Source organism: Plectrocnemia conspersa, unplaced genomic scaffold (assembly GCF_051122295.1).
Source record: "Plectrocnemia conspersa isolate PC_06_02 unplaced genomic scaffold, ASM5112229v1 ptg000008l, whole genome shotgun sequence".
In the NCBI taxonomy this organism is placed as follows: Eukaryota; Metazoa; Arthropoda; class Insecta; order Trichoptera; family Polycentropodidae; genus Plectrocnemia; species Plectrocnemia conspersa.
Genome location: NW_028277172.1, coordinates 11,796,306 through 11,813,030, shown reverse-complemented (window position 1 = coordinate 11,813,030; position 16,725 = coordinate 11,796,306). Strand labels below are relative to the sequence as shown.

At 26.5% G+C, this 16,725-nt stretch overlaps 2 protein-coding genes across 2 annotated transcripts in view; both read right to left on the bottom strand.

Annotated features, from left to right (window-relative positions):
- The window catches only part of Adss (adenylosuccinate synthetase), a 397,806-nt gene that overhangs the window by 190,414 nt on the left and 190,667 nt on the right, over positions 1 to 16,725 (bottom strand). The gene's annotated exons all lie outside the window — the stretch shown is intronic.
- Positions 6 to 2,938, bottom strand: LOC148232999 (carboxypeptidase B-like). Its single transcript, XM_088190525.1, has 5 exons — positions 2,873 to 2,938; positions 1,157 to 1,202; positions 1,051 to 1,096; positions 688 to 972; positions 6 to 598 (listed from the first exon to the last, which is right to left on the bottom strand). Exons 1-5 carry the CDS (start codon positions 2,904 to 2,906, stop codon positions 20 to 22), a joined length of 990 nt encoding a protein of 329 aa, XP_088046651.1. The 5' UTR covers positions 2,907 to 2,938; the 3' UTR covers positions 6 to 19.

Genomic DNA, 16,725 nt, shown 5'->3' with positions numbered 1-16,725 from the left:
AAATATTACTTTCAAATGTTTATTTATAACATTTGTTATATAAATTTGATATATATTTGGCTGCAGCATCAAATCCTCTCATGCTTTCCTCAAAAATTTCATCTAATTTTTTCTCAGGATAGTCGAACATATATCCTTTAGTGTATTCTATGGTGTACACGTAGGGTATTTTAACAACGCCATATGCATAATCGTCTGAACCGCCAGCTGCTTCGTAGAATTCTCCCGAGGATTCAACAGTATACTTATTTCCAAAAGCTGTAGCCATTGCTTCAGAAATGATTGTTCCAAGTTTGTGCAAATTCCTTTTATTAGGCGCATTTCTTTTGCCTGTGTATCCATATGGATATAGCACAAGGTTGCCAGATGAGTGTAAAGATATAAAAAGTTTTATTCTATCGGAATATTTGTGGAGGCTTTCAGCTACAGCGCGGGTTTCAGGTTCAGACAGTGGATACGGCCCACAATACGTCTGAAAGTCGCAAGGATTTCTGCTAATACCAGATTCGGCCCAGTGATAGTCATAGTTTCGATTCAGATCAACACCATAACAACCCGTTTTGTTATCCAGCTTTCTGTTCTTTCTCCAATTTCGATTCTGAAAATATACGAAAAATTATACCTTTGGATTTTGTATATTTTTAATACTATGCTGTTAAATGTTTGAATATGGATGGATGGACTTACATGCTTCATTGAATATTCAAAACCATCTGGATTCACCATTGGAATTATATACCAATCAGCATATTTTAATAATTTCTCATTGTATTGCAATTTTTGTATGAGATTCATTGCGATAGGATTAGTTACCCATTCTCTGGCGTGAGCATTGGCTTCGATGAATATTATGGGCTTACTGTCACAATCGTCTAAAGAAATTTTAGTAAGATAAATATTCCTGGATTCATCGGTCTTTCCGATTAGTTCTGTTTGAACTATATTGTCTAAAGACAGTAAATGACATTGTATCTATAACAATATAATAAGGAATATATTATTTTTCATGTATATTGTAATATATTGCATTTACAATTTTTAGTATTTTACCGAGCTGTAGTTGTTATACTTTCCGTGTGTATAGGAACATGTTTCGCTGAAATAATAATAAAATTCATTATTTAAAAATAATAAAACATATTTATAACATAACTACCTTGTTCTAAAAAATCCAATAGATGGCGAAAAAAGAAAATATAAAACTGAAAACATGATAATAATATCAGTAACAATACTATACAATTTTTTTGTCATTAAAGAACATTTTTTGTATAAAACTATACGTCATTATGTTATTCTTATACGGTTTCGTTTTTAAACAATTAATGATTTTATGTATGAAAAATTTTGATAATATTAAACGTTTTTTTATTTTTTTTATATTGATTATGATTAGGTGTTGCAATACCGGTATAAATATGGGTACAAAATTTTAAATCTGTTTGGTGAAAATGCGACATATTATTTTTAAAAACATTTTTGTGATTGATGGTTGTGATACTAATGTGAGTAAGATGTGATTTATTTATATATTTTTATTTTAATTATTGCATATTAAAGATTTATTTTAAAATATCTTTATAATATTCATTTTCTAAAGATTTATCTTTCATATATCAATTAATTTTTACTTATAGTAATCGTTAATTTAAGTTATAAATGTTTGTGAATATTTATAATGCAAAAATACGTAAATAACGCATAATATTATTCTACTTTGCTATCCTACGCCGAAAACACTACTTAGGTTAATTCCCTACAATAAGCACCGCCTCTACTTTCAAGCAAATGTGCATCGTGAATCGTTTGAAATAATATATACGAATTAAAAAAATAAATATTTTCTGGTACTACTCCTATATCATTTTTTGGCTCAATACCCGCGTTACCGGTATGTTATACAATCCATTCTCATCCATTCTCATTTTTTTTCGATACTAATGAATGAATGAAAGTGAATAAATAAATGAAAAAAAAGGTTTTTTTGTACACAGTTGTCGTATTGATTTTTATTGGTACTCGCAGATAGCACAATAAATCAGCAGGGTAAAAAATATTTTTAGAAGTACCTGAAAGTAAGGAAGATTGTTTAAACGCTTCTTATTGTTTGAAACACGAAATATTGATAAATAGTCAGATGGATAATTGGTCATAAATGTAAGCACTCAAGTCGAAATTTAACCTGCTTGTATATTATATTTCACAAAAACAAAACAAAACACGAATACGAAAATAGTTACTACATCTTCATTCAATATATTAAAATTTCGCAAAATTCGTAAGCAAGTATAAACATTAAATATCGAAACAATAATTGCTGGGGTATTCCAATGCTTTGGTTTTGCTAATCAATAAGCATGGTGAAACATGCTAGCATTTTTTTTATTATCAATTACTTAAAAAAATTATAATATCAATTCCGATATTAATTGTTTTTTTCTCTCGGTAATACCGGTATTATAGCAATCCCTAATTATGATTTATAATTATTTATAATACAATACATAATAAATACATGTGTAGCAGAGTTACAATTTTTTGATTATAACTACATATTTATAAAATTATTGCTAGTATAATATATATTTTACATGGATTAGTAAGAAGCGGTTTAGTGGATACTTTTTTATGTTACGTAGTGATTTAAATCCTGTCCTTACTTATTTGATAAAGGTGGATTAGCTTAGTCAATATTTAAAGCACAGTTTGTATGAGGTACCATACATTTTTTTATTAAATCATCGTTAGTCAAATTATCACATATACAAGAAAGAAAAACGCAATTGAGCATGTGATAAGTTAATTAAATTAATCAATTCATAAAAACTGCAGAAATGTTTTACAGTAAAATATACACTAGTCATCTACTTACTTGAGCTAAAAAATAATGTATTTATTATCGCCATTCTGGAGAAGCACTAACACAAATAATATAAAATGAATTCAATAGTTGTAGATAACAAGTTGCAATAAATGTGTTGTTTATTCAAGTGGTATTTTATTACTTTCTAATGCGCAGGAGTATTTCAATACGTTCGATATTATTAACAATTTATTGCAAATTAATATTATTGTTTTATTATATAGTATTTTTATTTTAGCAATAAGGTAATTGCCTCAACAATTCAATTTATATATTCATATTTGCTTTGAACTTAGACTTAATTAGGCATCTTAACTTTCATTCACTACAAAAAATAATTTTGAGTAATATTTAAATTTTATCTAGCTTCTCTGTTTTTGTTGTTTTTTTTTTTTTACATATTTTGACATTTTTGTATATTTATAGGAGTAGTGGCGAGAATGCTATTTTTTATACAAAAAATAACGTAGTAAATTCTAAGGGCCTTATTTATATGTGAAGAGGGACTTACAGAGGATAAATGATTAAAAATTAAAAACTCATATATCTCTGTATCTTCGAGTCAGGGGTGTTTATTTGGTTAATACAAAGATTGTTTATTGTTTGTTGTGTTGTCCGTGGGTGCGTCCTGAAGTGGGTTGGCTCTGAATTCCGAACGTCAGATGCGAAGAGAGAAGCGGCGTCTGAATTTGAGTCGGCCTCTTCTTGGTTAAAGACTAAGTTCCGAGGCGGATGCTTAAGTGTGGATTCTAGTATCTGATAGGAGGTCATCAGATGAACTGTCACGTTCCAGTATTTATATATAGCCCCCTCCATGGTAGATTGCGTTGTCCGCTGCTTTTTCGGTGGGACGAGTAATTACAGAAAGGTGGCGGGTTTTTTGAATATTAATTGTGGTTGGCCGTTAAGGCAGATCAGAATCGGTTTCTATCTTTTCTCAAAGTGGCGGTTATATTAATCCTTTCTAATTTATTACTTATTTTTTAGTGTCCCATTTTATTAAATAATTTCTTTTTACGGTTAAAACGCTATATCACAAGTCGATCTGTTTTTTTTTATTATTAAAAATAGTACACGTTTATCCATTCAATTAAAAAAAAGAGGTTTAGTTGATAAGCTCGACATATACATATAAATAAATATATATATATATATATATATATATATATATATATATATATATATATATATATATATATATATATATATATATATATATATATATATATATATATATATATATATATATATATATATATATATATATATATATATATATATATATATATATATATATATATATATATATATATGAAATAAATAGTTTTTTTGAAAAAGTAAATTACATTAATCAAACATAGTGCGTTTTTTATGTAAGGTACTAGGAACCATATTATGTGTATTTTATTTTTTAAAATATGAGAATTTTTTAACAATATTTTAGTAAAAAAATATATTGATATTACTTTTAAGCAGAACGAATTTTTTAATTTGTAGCTAAAGTTAAACCGAATTAATTTTCATTGCTCAACTTGGTACGTAGTGACTGCATTTATTAACTAAAAGCACCATAATCTGTTTTGAAAAACGTCTCTTGGGAGACAATTTCTCCGCTCGGTTGTCACATTGCAGCATCCACAGCAAGGCTGAATCTGAGCATTCCGAGCAGCTTTTCACAATTGAAAGCATTGCGTCAAAAAAGATCTAGCTGCAAATTTTTGCTTAAAAAATATCGATCCGACTCAAATTTTATGATAAAACGAATTATCATGAATCAGGAAAGTTATATAGTAACAAATTTATTTCCTCAAATCAATAAAATATTGACTTATAAACCTAGTAGATACTTGCAATAAATTACTTTTAGGTTATATTTAAATATAGCCGTATAGTTGTGAAATATATGTAAATTAATATTTAATATGAATATTGGAATAATTGATCGAATATTTGTAAAATTTTTGTTTATAATATTTATAATTAAATTTGAAAAAAATTTGAATGAAGCAATTTATATACCTGAGTGATTAGTGCCGCTCCAAAATCTATGGTCTTGATGCGCCTTTATTTTGTTTCGAAATGAAAGACAATGAGATACTTTTTCTCAACAAAAAAATGCTTTTACGCCTTCAATAAACGTTAGTGAATAGAATGTTTATCAGTCGTGTCTACTATGATCAAAATTCGCAGAATTTTGTTGTAAAATTTGCAAAAAAATGTTGGAAAGGTCCAGCCTTTATTATCGTTTAACACTTATCGCAAAAGCAAGCGTGCGTCTCAAATTTTTGGGAAGTTCCTTTTACGTTTTTAAATTTGTTGTTTAAAATACAGTATAATTTAACCAGTACAATAATTCGGTCGGGGTTAATTTTTTTCTAGTTATTTAATTTGTACGCAAAACCGCATAAACAAACGCCAATACGGATCCGATCTTTATGTCTTTATATCAAATTTGTTCTAAACATTATTAGCTTTTGTATAAATGAATATACAGCAAATTCGATAAAATTATGTATTTAAAATTATGTTCCGTATTTTTTTCTGAATTAATTTAATTGCGGCTGATGATTTAAAAAAGTTTATAATAAAGTATGCAAAATAATATATTTTATTTTTGTGTTATGCATTTTTTACTTAATTAAAAAAATATTAATGATTATAAAAATAATTAAAATAATTACTGCTAAACAATAATTATTTTTTTAGTAAATAATGTTTATAGGCAAATTATTGGTCTACTGCACTAATTGGTTAAATAAATTAATATCGGGAAAAACCGAGAAAAAATTATAAATATATTCGAATATTCGAATATTTCATCTATTTTTATTCAATATTCGAATAGTTATAATTACGAGTAATTGAGAATCCTAATTTAAGTCTGTTTTTTTAGATTTTATTATGAGGGATAACACGTATTTAATTAAATCACATATATCAAGGGGGGAAATGCCCCTAGCTGCTCCTCCACAAATGATGTCCCTGGATTTGCAGTTGGATCTCTTTCAAAGCAAACCATTCGACTCGATCGCCGGAGTAATCCGCACGATGGCAGAGTCTTATGCGCCCGATAATGGCGCAGGGGTCTCTTATTTCGTATGCAGCATTGTGAAATGACACTCACGTGATGAGGTCTTCCCTCCCGCGGGGGGACAGAGCCCCACGCCAGGCCGCGGGGCCTCCTCGTACGTCTGTATCGTGTGTCGAATCGATCGCGCCCCCGGGAAATCAGTTAACAGGGGGCTGTGAACTAGCGCCGGCCCCGACAATGGCGGAAAAATGGCGTAATGATTCCGGCCGAATCGAAATTGTTTTAAAGAGAGGAGCACGACGGTCGTAAAACACAATTTCGGCACGTTTCACCCCATTAGAGGCGTCATCGGGTTCTATATTTTTTTATTATTATTCTTAACCTCTCGGTTATATGCAAGAAATGTGCAGGTATACTTCGATCGATCTTATAATGACATCATGAGATTGTGTGTCGTAGCTTTATAACATTATACAATATGTTGTAATGATAAAATTGTACAACAATATTTGTGCCATAAAAATAAAATATGTACATAGATCTTTCGTTTTTAGAAATCAACAACTAGTTATTTAAAAAAAATTAAAAGTGTTGTCTAATGTCACTTATTATTTTCATTACAACATTTAAAAACAGGTTTGGCAATAGTGCCTAATAAAAGACTGGTCTTATGTATGTGATATCAGAAAAAACAAGGCAAAATTTTCACTACTAATGTTCCGGTGATTGTAGGCACAAAGAGCGACTAGGCACACAACGCAGGACAAAGTTTTTTAATTGAAACCGGCAAAGTTTAATTTATATTCGAGTGGAAACAAATATTGCGATCAGATATGAAATATCGTATTTCGGATTTATCCCTTTTGATATTTGTTAGCATCCGTTTGAACAGCAATAACAACTGGGCGGGGGGTGGGGCCGCCCCCCACGCAACTCACAAAGGAAAACTTTCCAAAAGGAAACTGTAATATGCAACTTGTTAAAAAGGAACTATTGTCGTATTCAAATATTGATCGTGGTCATTCGAACCGTTTCAGTTTAGTTGTTAACATTCTCTTTTATTTAGAACTAGTAGTTCATTAGTTGAGATCTATCAGAATAAATATAATTTGTTCTAGGGTATATAAAGCTAAGTTTAAATATTAGATAGATTTTAAAAGTCGTAAAAAGGTATACATAATTTGAGAATATACAATATAAAATGTAGATAATAAGTATTTTAAAATTAGAAGATAATTTTGGTAATTGTATTTTTAAAATAGCAGTATGAAGATGTAATTTAAAAAAAATCATACGGAATAGTTGAAAATGATTTAGTTGAAATATTAATTGTTATAAAACATTTGTTGAATATACGTAATTTTAAAAGCAAATTAAAAAAATATTTTTAATCACAAAAACTTACATGCTTTGAAATATTATACAATGTATTTATTTAAATGTTCTAATAATTAAAATAAAGATAAATATTTCATGACACAATAATAATAATAAAGATAGATATTTGATGACACAAGAAAAAATACTATAATACTGAATATCATTTAAATATCCGAGAGTTTTTAATATTTATTGTCAATATTACTGTTTTAAATTCGCATAATTTTCGCGTGATGCCATATTGTTAAAAAATCAATGCTAAGTTTAATAATTTAAATACGAAGCAGTATCTTAAAATTATAACTATGTATACTCTGGTTATTGTGTAACTAGGGGTGCTTATCTATCGACAATTCAAAGATAAGTTACGATTAGATAAATTCAGCTCTCCACTTATAAAATCAATAGCTACAACGCACCCGTTTTTAATATAATTACAATAATATTTACATTAAATAATAAATATTTTTAATTTTTTTTTCTACAAATGTGTTTTTTAATATAAGAAATCAAAATAAATAAAACAATTATGCATTATCGTAAAATATACTAGTTTTCCATTATTTATTAAAGGCATGACTATCTGAAGCATAAAATATATTATATTATTTATATTGATATTGTTTTGTGTTTAATGTTATATTAAGAACTGCATACATGCAATGTATATATAAATAATGATATTTAATTTATATGTATAAACGTATTTTAGCTTCTTAGTAATTAAATACTAAATGGAAATTTATAAAATGAAAAAACAGTGTTTTAGAAACACGATCACTGGTTTTATAATTAAAGCGTATGTATGTTTTTTGTATGCATATAAAAAAGTTTTTTAAATGGAATTTCTTATAACAATAATTAAAAATGGAAAACCATTTTTTTTACAAATTATTCAATAATAAAAAGTTATTATATTTTATTGTTGTGAATATATATTAGTATAAATATATTCCTATATTTATTGTTTTTCTTGTGTATTATTTAAAAACATTGATTTGCTACGTAAATATGATTTGTGATTTCCAAATAAATAAAATTACATAAAAATAAAATTCATAACTATAATATATGTTTTTGATTAATAAAAACGCTTTTATTTTGAAAAAAAATTGAAATTTTCATGGTTCCCAGAATTTAAAAAAATAAAAATTTAGTACAAAAATCCCTGATTTTCAATTTTTTTTGTATATTATTTTTTTTTACTAATAAACATGTATAAAAAATAAAATTCCTAACCAAATTCAGTAATAAAAGGCGGCTGTTTCGCTACTACTATAACATAAATTATTTATGTATTTGTGAAATAAAACTAAAAAACGACAAATTATTGTGGAAAATATATTTATTTTATTCGTTTCTGTAGACATTGACAAAGTCATGATAAAACATTTTTGCACCTCGGTTGCTCGGATGATTTAAGTCGGTAATTCTCAAGTGATCTGGGCAATCGTAGACAGTTTGTGGCGGTTGATAGTCGAAAGAAAATTTCACTTATTTGGAGGTTCCTTAAGGGTTAAAACTGGGTCCTCTACTCTTCATGTTATTTATTAATGACATAAATACAGTAGTTATAAATTAATGGTTTCTTCTATATACAGATAATTTAAAATTATTTAAATGCATATATCTATTTCGGACTCTTTCGCTCTACTAGTGTAGAAACAAGGAGAGACAAGGCTTATGTGATAATATTTGGTTATAATCCGTTATGTAACACAGCGCCTTTCATGGAGCGTTGAGATACGATAAGTTCAAATTACTAATTAAAATTTTTCAGTTTTCAGTTCCGAAACGTCTTCGAGGATCACGATCTCTCTTCTGATGATCGTGAGAGCCAGGACGTCTGCATTAGCCGACTCATCTATGGCTGTTACCATCTGGATCCTTAACACGTTGGCATTGCATATTGTTATATTTAATGTCATCTACGAGAAACCGGTAAGTTTAATTTATTTTGAATATTTCATGAATTGTTTTCCCTTTTATTTTTGTTTGTGTACTTTTTTAATTTTTTTACCATCATTACGCATTGGGGACAAATAAACAAGCCGTCCAATTTAGTGCCGTGATCTATTTGTTGTTTAAAACAACTTTTTTGGGGTACTTAATCTCAAAATTGCTTCATGCACTTGAATTGAAATTTCAATCAGTTGTTATTTAATCACATTAAAAAGTCAGTGCATTAAAAACAAACACGTAAGTGGATAGCTAAAACACGAAATAACTGTTTTAATTTTGATCGTGTTTGGGAGATCGGAAATAGTAATTATTATAATTTTTATTTTATTCAATAATCAGAGATTGAGTTTTCCTAACTTTTTGATCTCACGGATGAATAAATAATTTAATTTGAGCATGCTCTTATTTATATATTTTTATTAGAGATAAATATAGCGCATGTAGAATATCCAAATGTACATACAAAAAATAGTTTTCCACCTAAGCCTTCTTAATCTCTTTGGCTTTGTGAAGTAATTTTGTTTAATTTTGCTTAGTGATTCAATAAAACGGTCAATAGTTTTTACAATTGTCAATAACTTAAATTAATGGTTATAATAAATGTTAGTTATATTTTTACAAAATTTGGCTATTTAATAAACATTATGCGTTGCTTAAAAGTTCTAAACCCAAAAATTCGTATATATTTAGTCTTTTTTTACTATTTGATATTTTTGTATTAAAGCAGTTATTCAAATATTATTTGTAGTATCATTGAAATATTTTGCAAAACCAAGTAAAAAGAAAATATTTTCTAAGGGCGGAATTGGAATACTTCTTATGATTAGGATTTTTATGTGGTACACATTGTAGAGACACATTAATTTCGAATTTTAAATCTCTAGTAAATATAAAAATGTCGTTTGGTTAAATAATATGATCAAAAATATTAGATGTTAGGATAAAATGTTTTTTTTTATGTTTAGTAATTATTAGGATATATTTTAATATTTTTATTTTTATTATTCAATATTATAATAGCTTACGACGTAAAACATATTGAATATTTAGTTGCTAGATATTAAATGAATTGGCTCCATAAAAATAATTAATAAATATTTTTGAATTTGATAAATAATTCTTACATATAGAATTTTGTATATATATGTATGTATATATATAATATTCAAATAAATAAATGTTGCTATTGTATTTAAAAAAGTTAATAGCTGAAAATAAAACTTTCATGACAAAAAGTTACTGAACGTTTATAGCGATGTTTATAACCATTAATACATAAAAAAAGCTTTAGTTTTTAAACTTTTATTTTTATTTTAAGTTCATTTTATTTGCATTAAAAATTATTTTTTCTTCAAAAAGATCGTAAAATCTTGGCACTTGGCACAGTAGTTAGTATTTGGTTGCATTATATTTATTTTATTAAAAATTTTAATTTGACATAAAATCTCTAGGATTCCTATAAATATTTTTCGGGATACAAAATTTATTTATTCATAAAAATATCGGGAAGTAGCATCTGCCCAAAAATCTATTTTATTTATTGATAGATTTTTTTAAGTGTTGCTAACTTTTCGGGATAAATAAAACTGATTTAAAATCTAATTTTTAAGAATCAAAAGTTTGTCACCGAACGAGTTGTGCACTTTTTTTAATACTCGCATCGTATCCGAAATGTGTCTATGTGTGCGTGCGTACGTGCGTAGATTTCCCGAGCCGTTTCCCGGTGTCTGTGTGGTCGGAAAAGCGCATGTCAGGTGGTGGAAGTGGTAGGCGAGCTCGCAGGGCGTGGCGGAGTCACAGTCGGCGAACCCCTTCGTCAGTCCACAGTCGGACCCCAGAGGAGAAGCACGTCCCCAATGGGGCAGCTCACCCCTGAGGACTCGTCCCGGACTTTGGCAAAACTTCGCTCGAGGCCGAAGGAGTCCCGAGGCACTTCGGTTTTATACCAATAAAATTCCAACCCGCTTTTCGGGTACTAAATGAAAAACTTCGAAGCGAAAACTTTTCACGCGAAAAGCGGAAAACTTTTGGCGCGACTTTGGCCCGATTCGAATGTTCGCGCGGAACACTTTTTGTTCGGGAAATTGCATACCCGCGACTTATATCAACGATAAATTTCGCAACTTCAGTGCAAGGTGAGCAATCTACACGACTGCATCGGTGAGTTGACTTTTAAACTATCTAAAGTAATTTAGAAAAATAAAAAACGATAAAAATAATACAAAAAAATAATACATACATATAATATATCAATTTTAGCCATTTGTGTAGAGCTTAGAAAATAGTTAGTATTATAGTAAAAAAGCAGAGCGACGAAAATATTATTCATTTATTTATTTCTTTACTAAAAATAATTTTACAAGACTATTTTATTATTTAAAAAATCATGAAATTTACCAAAATTATATTTTTATATAAATTTAAATCGAGAGAATTATTCGAGAATAAGGTAAGTTAGTAAAGTTAGAAATGTAGTTCGGTGTAGTAGAAAAAGTAGTGTAAACTGATATATTATTAAAACGTAGTTATAATAATGATAAAAAAATTGTAATTCTTAAATAGTTATTTAACATTTTTTCATAATAAAAAATTAAAGTTTAAAACTTGCAAAAGTTATTTTTATTGAATATATGTCTATTATTATTTAAAATTTTATTATCAAATTAAAATCATCTTTAAATATATCTCCAAAAAAAATTAAATTTTGCAATAATATTTCATTCTAAAATTTCAATTTTTATAATAATAATTTTCTGGAAAATTTTGTACTAAACCTAAAAAACAGTAATTAAAATGTTATTATAATAAACGCTAAATAAATACACTGATGTCTTCAACATTTTATTATTTTGGCAAAGTAAAGTATAGGATATTATAAAATCATTTCATACACGAAATTATAAATTATGTAATATAAATACATTACTAGCATATTTTTTACAGAAATAAAAATAATATCTATAATCATACATAAATATGAATAATAATATATCATAAAATTAGTATTAGTAATTTGCATTTAAACATAAGTAATTTAAAATTATTGAATTTTTTAAAAATAAAGAATTATAAAATATGATTTATAACATAGAAATATTATATAAATAAAAATAAAGTAGATTAGTATGTGTATTAATTATATATATAATGTTGTGTTCTTTATCGGGAAAATATTGTGTATTTTTACTTGATTTTTACTATTATATTAACACCAAAAATTTATTGTACAATTTTACTTTCTTTGCCTAAAAATATAACTAATTTTTAGCCATTTTAGAACACTGTTCTTCAAATTAGAAAAATAGAAAAATTATTCAGTAAATTTGCTAACTCCACTTTTAAGTGAAAATTACTAAGTAATTCAATTTTGTTCTCCCCGTTCTAATACATATTTTATCTAAGTCTGAAAGCAGAAAACTATTAATTAATGGTAAAAAAGCATATAAATAAATTTATGCATATTGTCACTTAAATCTAAGCTTTACGATATAAGTATGAAAACACTAAATTATCAAGTAATTTAAAAAAATCATTTTAAGAAATAATATTTTAGAGCTAAATCTATACTTTCAGTAAATGAAAAATTGTAAGTGTAAATTGGCAAACTTCAGTTTTATATTATATTACCTAATATTACTACTTTGTTCTCATTATTCTAATACATATTTTATAAAAGTTTCAAAATACTAATTATCAATAAATTAGAAAAAAAGCATAGAAAGAATTTTTATTTGAGAGTCCAAGCCTAAGCTTTTTATAAATGTAATAAATCTGTTGTAAGTTCTTAAGAGTAATTTATTTCACATTGATTTTTTGATGTTTTCAATCTTATACATATTTTATTAAAGTTTTGAAATAACAAGTTTTCTATAAATTAAAGAAATTGTATCAAGAAATTATAATTTAGAGCACAAGTTTTAGCTTTCATTAATGCAATATATCGTGTTACAATAAAGTGTAAATTGGAATATTATTTTTAGGTTATATTGCTTAATATTAATATTTTGTAATTTTTCATTCTGATATATATTTTATTTAAATTGCAGAACACTAAATTTTCAATCAATTTAAAAAAAGCATCTCATCTGTCGTAAATTTGTAAATGTATGTATTAGTTTTTTAAGTCCAGTTTTAGGTTATATAGCTAACTTTTTTCCACTTTTTTCTTATCATTCTGATACATTTTTATTTAAAGTTTAAAACACAACAATATCAGTTTATTGAGAAAAATCATATCAGGAAATTATAAATTAAGCTTTGATTAAATGCAATAAATCAACTGTCGTATATTTTTAGGTGTAAATTGGTTTACTTTGGTTTTAAGTTAAATCTTATCATAATAATACATTTTAAGTCATAAAATAACATATTATTAATCAATTTAAAAAAGCATCGCAAAATGTCTAAGCTTTCAATTAGTGCAATATCTAAACTGTCCTAAATTTGTAAGGGTAAATTATCTTTTTACACTTTAAGATAAAAATTGCTAAATATTACAGTTTTGCTCCTATCATTCTAATACATATTTTATAAAAGTCTTAAGATATAAAATTATGAGTAAATTAAAAAAAGCATTGCAATAAATTAAAATTTAGAGTTCAAACCTATGTTTTTAATAAATGCAGTAAGACAACTGTGTAAATTAGCTTACTTTAATCTTAGATGAAAATTGTTAAATATTGTCATTTGGCTCTCATAATTCTGATACATATTTTATAAAAGTCTCAAAATACTTAATTATCAATTAATATAAAAAAGCATCTCAAGATTTAGTACAAAACTATTAATTAATAAAAAAGGATATAAAAAATGGTTCAATATTCTTACTATGGTTATGATAAATATTTTATAAAAACAAGTTTTTTAACTGATTAAAAAATAACATTAAGCCCAAACTTAAGTTTTCACTGAATGCAATATATTGATGTGTAAAATGTGCATTTTAACTACATTTTTGGGTAAAATTACTATGTTATGCCACTTTGATTTACAAATTCTGATACTTATGCTATGATAATCTCACATCCCTAAAATATAAATTAAGCATAAATAAGCGTCTGAAAATTCTATTTTTTTTTGTGTTAATACATTTAAAAGAAATCAGCAATTTTAATTTTTGCCCATCAAAAAGTATTTAAAATATCTAAAATTGCAATTTAAAATAAATATATATTAAAAATACATAAATCAATATGACTTTTACAAAATATGTGAATTATATGGTTATATGTTATTTTATAGATTTTTATTGATATAATTTGAGTTATATATTTATTAAATTCATAACTTTAATAATTATTGTTGTATTATATATCAGAATATATAAGTCGATATTTCATAATTTTTTAATATACATAGTATATTAAAAAAAAGTGTTTAGATATAATTGTTCAATTGTGTTATATTAATTTTTTTATACATTATTGTCGAAAACGTATAATACGCATAAGATTGACCTCACCCTTACCTTTGACACAAATTTGCTGCAGGTCTCGCTCTTGCGCAAAATACGCGTATATAGAGAGTGTTGAAACCCTTCGCTTCTCTACGAGTCATATTTGAGGCGAGCCCCTCATCGTCGCGGAATTCGGTTAATTCACACTGAAGGGAGTCACCTCTCTCAGTTTACAATTTCCGCATTAAATACCATCCATCCGCACGTACTTTCCCTTGATGTGTGTCACATCGTATATCACATCGTGTATTTTTGCGGACTCGTTTGTACCGAAACGCGGCTCTTGTATCGCGTTTCCACCGTTCATTATCCTCACGGTGGCATAGCTGAAATTTTCGCGAGATTCCTCGCTCCTTACACTGCTCGTTTGCCAAATTGCAAATTAACGGATCGGGTGACGCCGAGTCGATTTTTTCGTCGGTGAAAATATACGCCCGGATGTCTATTTTATGTTTGGGCACACGGTACACGGTTGATAAAAAATTCGCATTTCCTCAAACGCCTATGGGTCTCTTCGGAGGGATATTAGGTTACAGGCGCGTCCATAAAAAGGATATTATTGATCGCGACGCTGTTTGATGTTTACGCATTTTACGTAGTATGAACTCATTTTTGGCGTGCACGATGTGTTCGGTATAGTTAAAATATTGATGGAATTATAATTTAATTAAATTAAATCATTTTGGTAGAACACACGATAATTTTTAAAGTACAGAAATTATTATTTTACATGAACATTACCCTTTCTATTTTTATAAATATTTTTCTGACATTATATAAAAAGAGCACAAGCTTCGATGCTACCAGGCTTCGCAGGAATCCCTAAAATAACAATTATATAAGTATCAAAATTCACATTGAGAATAATTTATTAACACACATAGTAGGTATGTATTTAATACATTAAATTAAACTACGCGCTCATTATTATTAAATAAGAAAATAAATTTATAATACCGCATAAGTAATAAAAATGTGCTTAATTAAAATTCATATTTTTTTTATCTTCAATACAACTTATAATTTATTAAAATCATAAAAAAATGCACTTTAAAGTTACTAAAAAAAAGCTGTATAATGGTATTGAATTTTTGTGACAAAAATACACGTTAAAAAGATTTATCATAGTTACTAGCAATGGTAAAAATAGCATAATCAACTATATAAAAAAATATATGAAATGTACTATTACTAGCTGTATCATTACGTTAACGTTTTCTTAGTTTTTTATGTAGAAAATTGTATAGAGATTTATGCTTTGTAGTTTTTGAGCTACAAAAATGTAAATATATTTTATTACAATATTTTTCTTACAGAGATATGATCAATTTATTTGTATGTTAAATTATATACGTTCTTAGTTTTAGCAACACAATTTTTTTTAATGTCTTAATAAACCTTATTTTTTATTTAAGAAACATTACAATTACAAAAATAATACAAATATTTTATTAATTTAAAAGATCATGTAGATTGATGAACTGATAAAACGTAAAATTTTACACGTGAAAATCGAATTGCTAAGTACATTTTTAAAAAAACTTTAATACCGAAAATTAAAATTTTATTTACACAAAACTAGATAAATTTCTATATTATCAATGCAACGTATCTAAAATCTGAAATGTAAAAGATCTCACTTAAATTTTGCGCTAAAATACCTATTTATTTAACTTCGACATTAAAAATAGTAAATAATATTAAAAATAGGAATTTTCAAACATTTTCACTAAATGCAAACTTTCTAGTATAAATAGTTAATAATAATAATAATAAAAAATCAATAAGAAAATTTCAGAGGACCATATTTTTATTGCAAAATACAATTCAAAATGACTAAAAATAACTATTAGAAAGGCGAAAAAACTGTATCTTTGACCCCTTTTTTTTTCTTAAAAATTGACAATTATTGAGTTAGTATAGTTAGAAAAAAATGCAAATTATTTTTGTATTGAAAAAAGAGATAAGATATTAAAATTAATAATTTTGAAAATTAAAATATATGTTACATTTAAAATCAATATAACTATCTTA

Bases quoted from the DNA above. Each gene is read 5' to 3' on its own strand.
- LOC148232999 (XM_088190525.1), bottom strand. From the start codon at position 2,906: ATGGCGATAATAAATACATTATTTTTTAGCTCAA. The intron at 1,203-2,872 runs GTAAGTAGATGA...TCATGTTTTCAG, and splicing joins TACATTATTTTTTAGCTCAA to TTTTATATTTTCTTTTTTCG. The intron at 1,097-1,156 runs GTAGTTATGTTA...TTATTATTTCAG, and splicing joins ATTGGATTTTTTAGAACAAG to CGAAACATGTTCCTATACAC.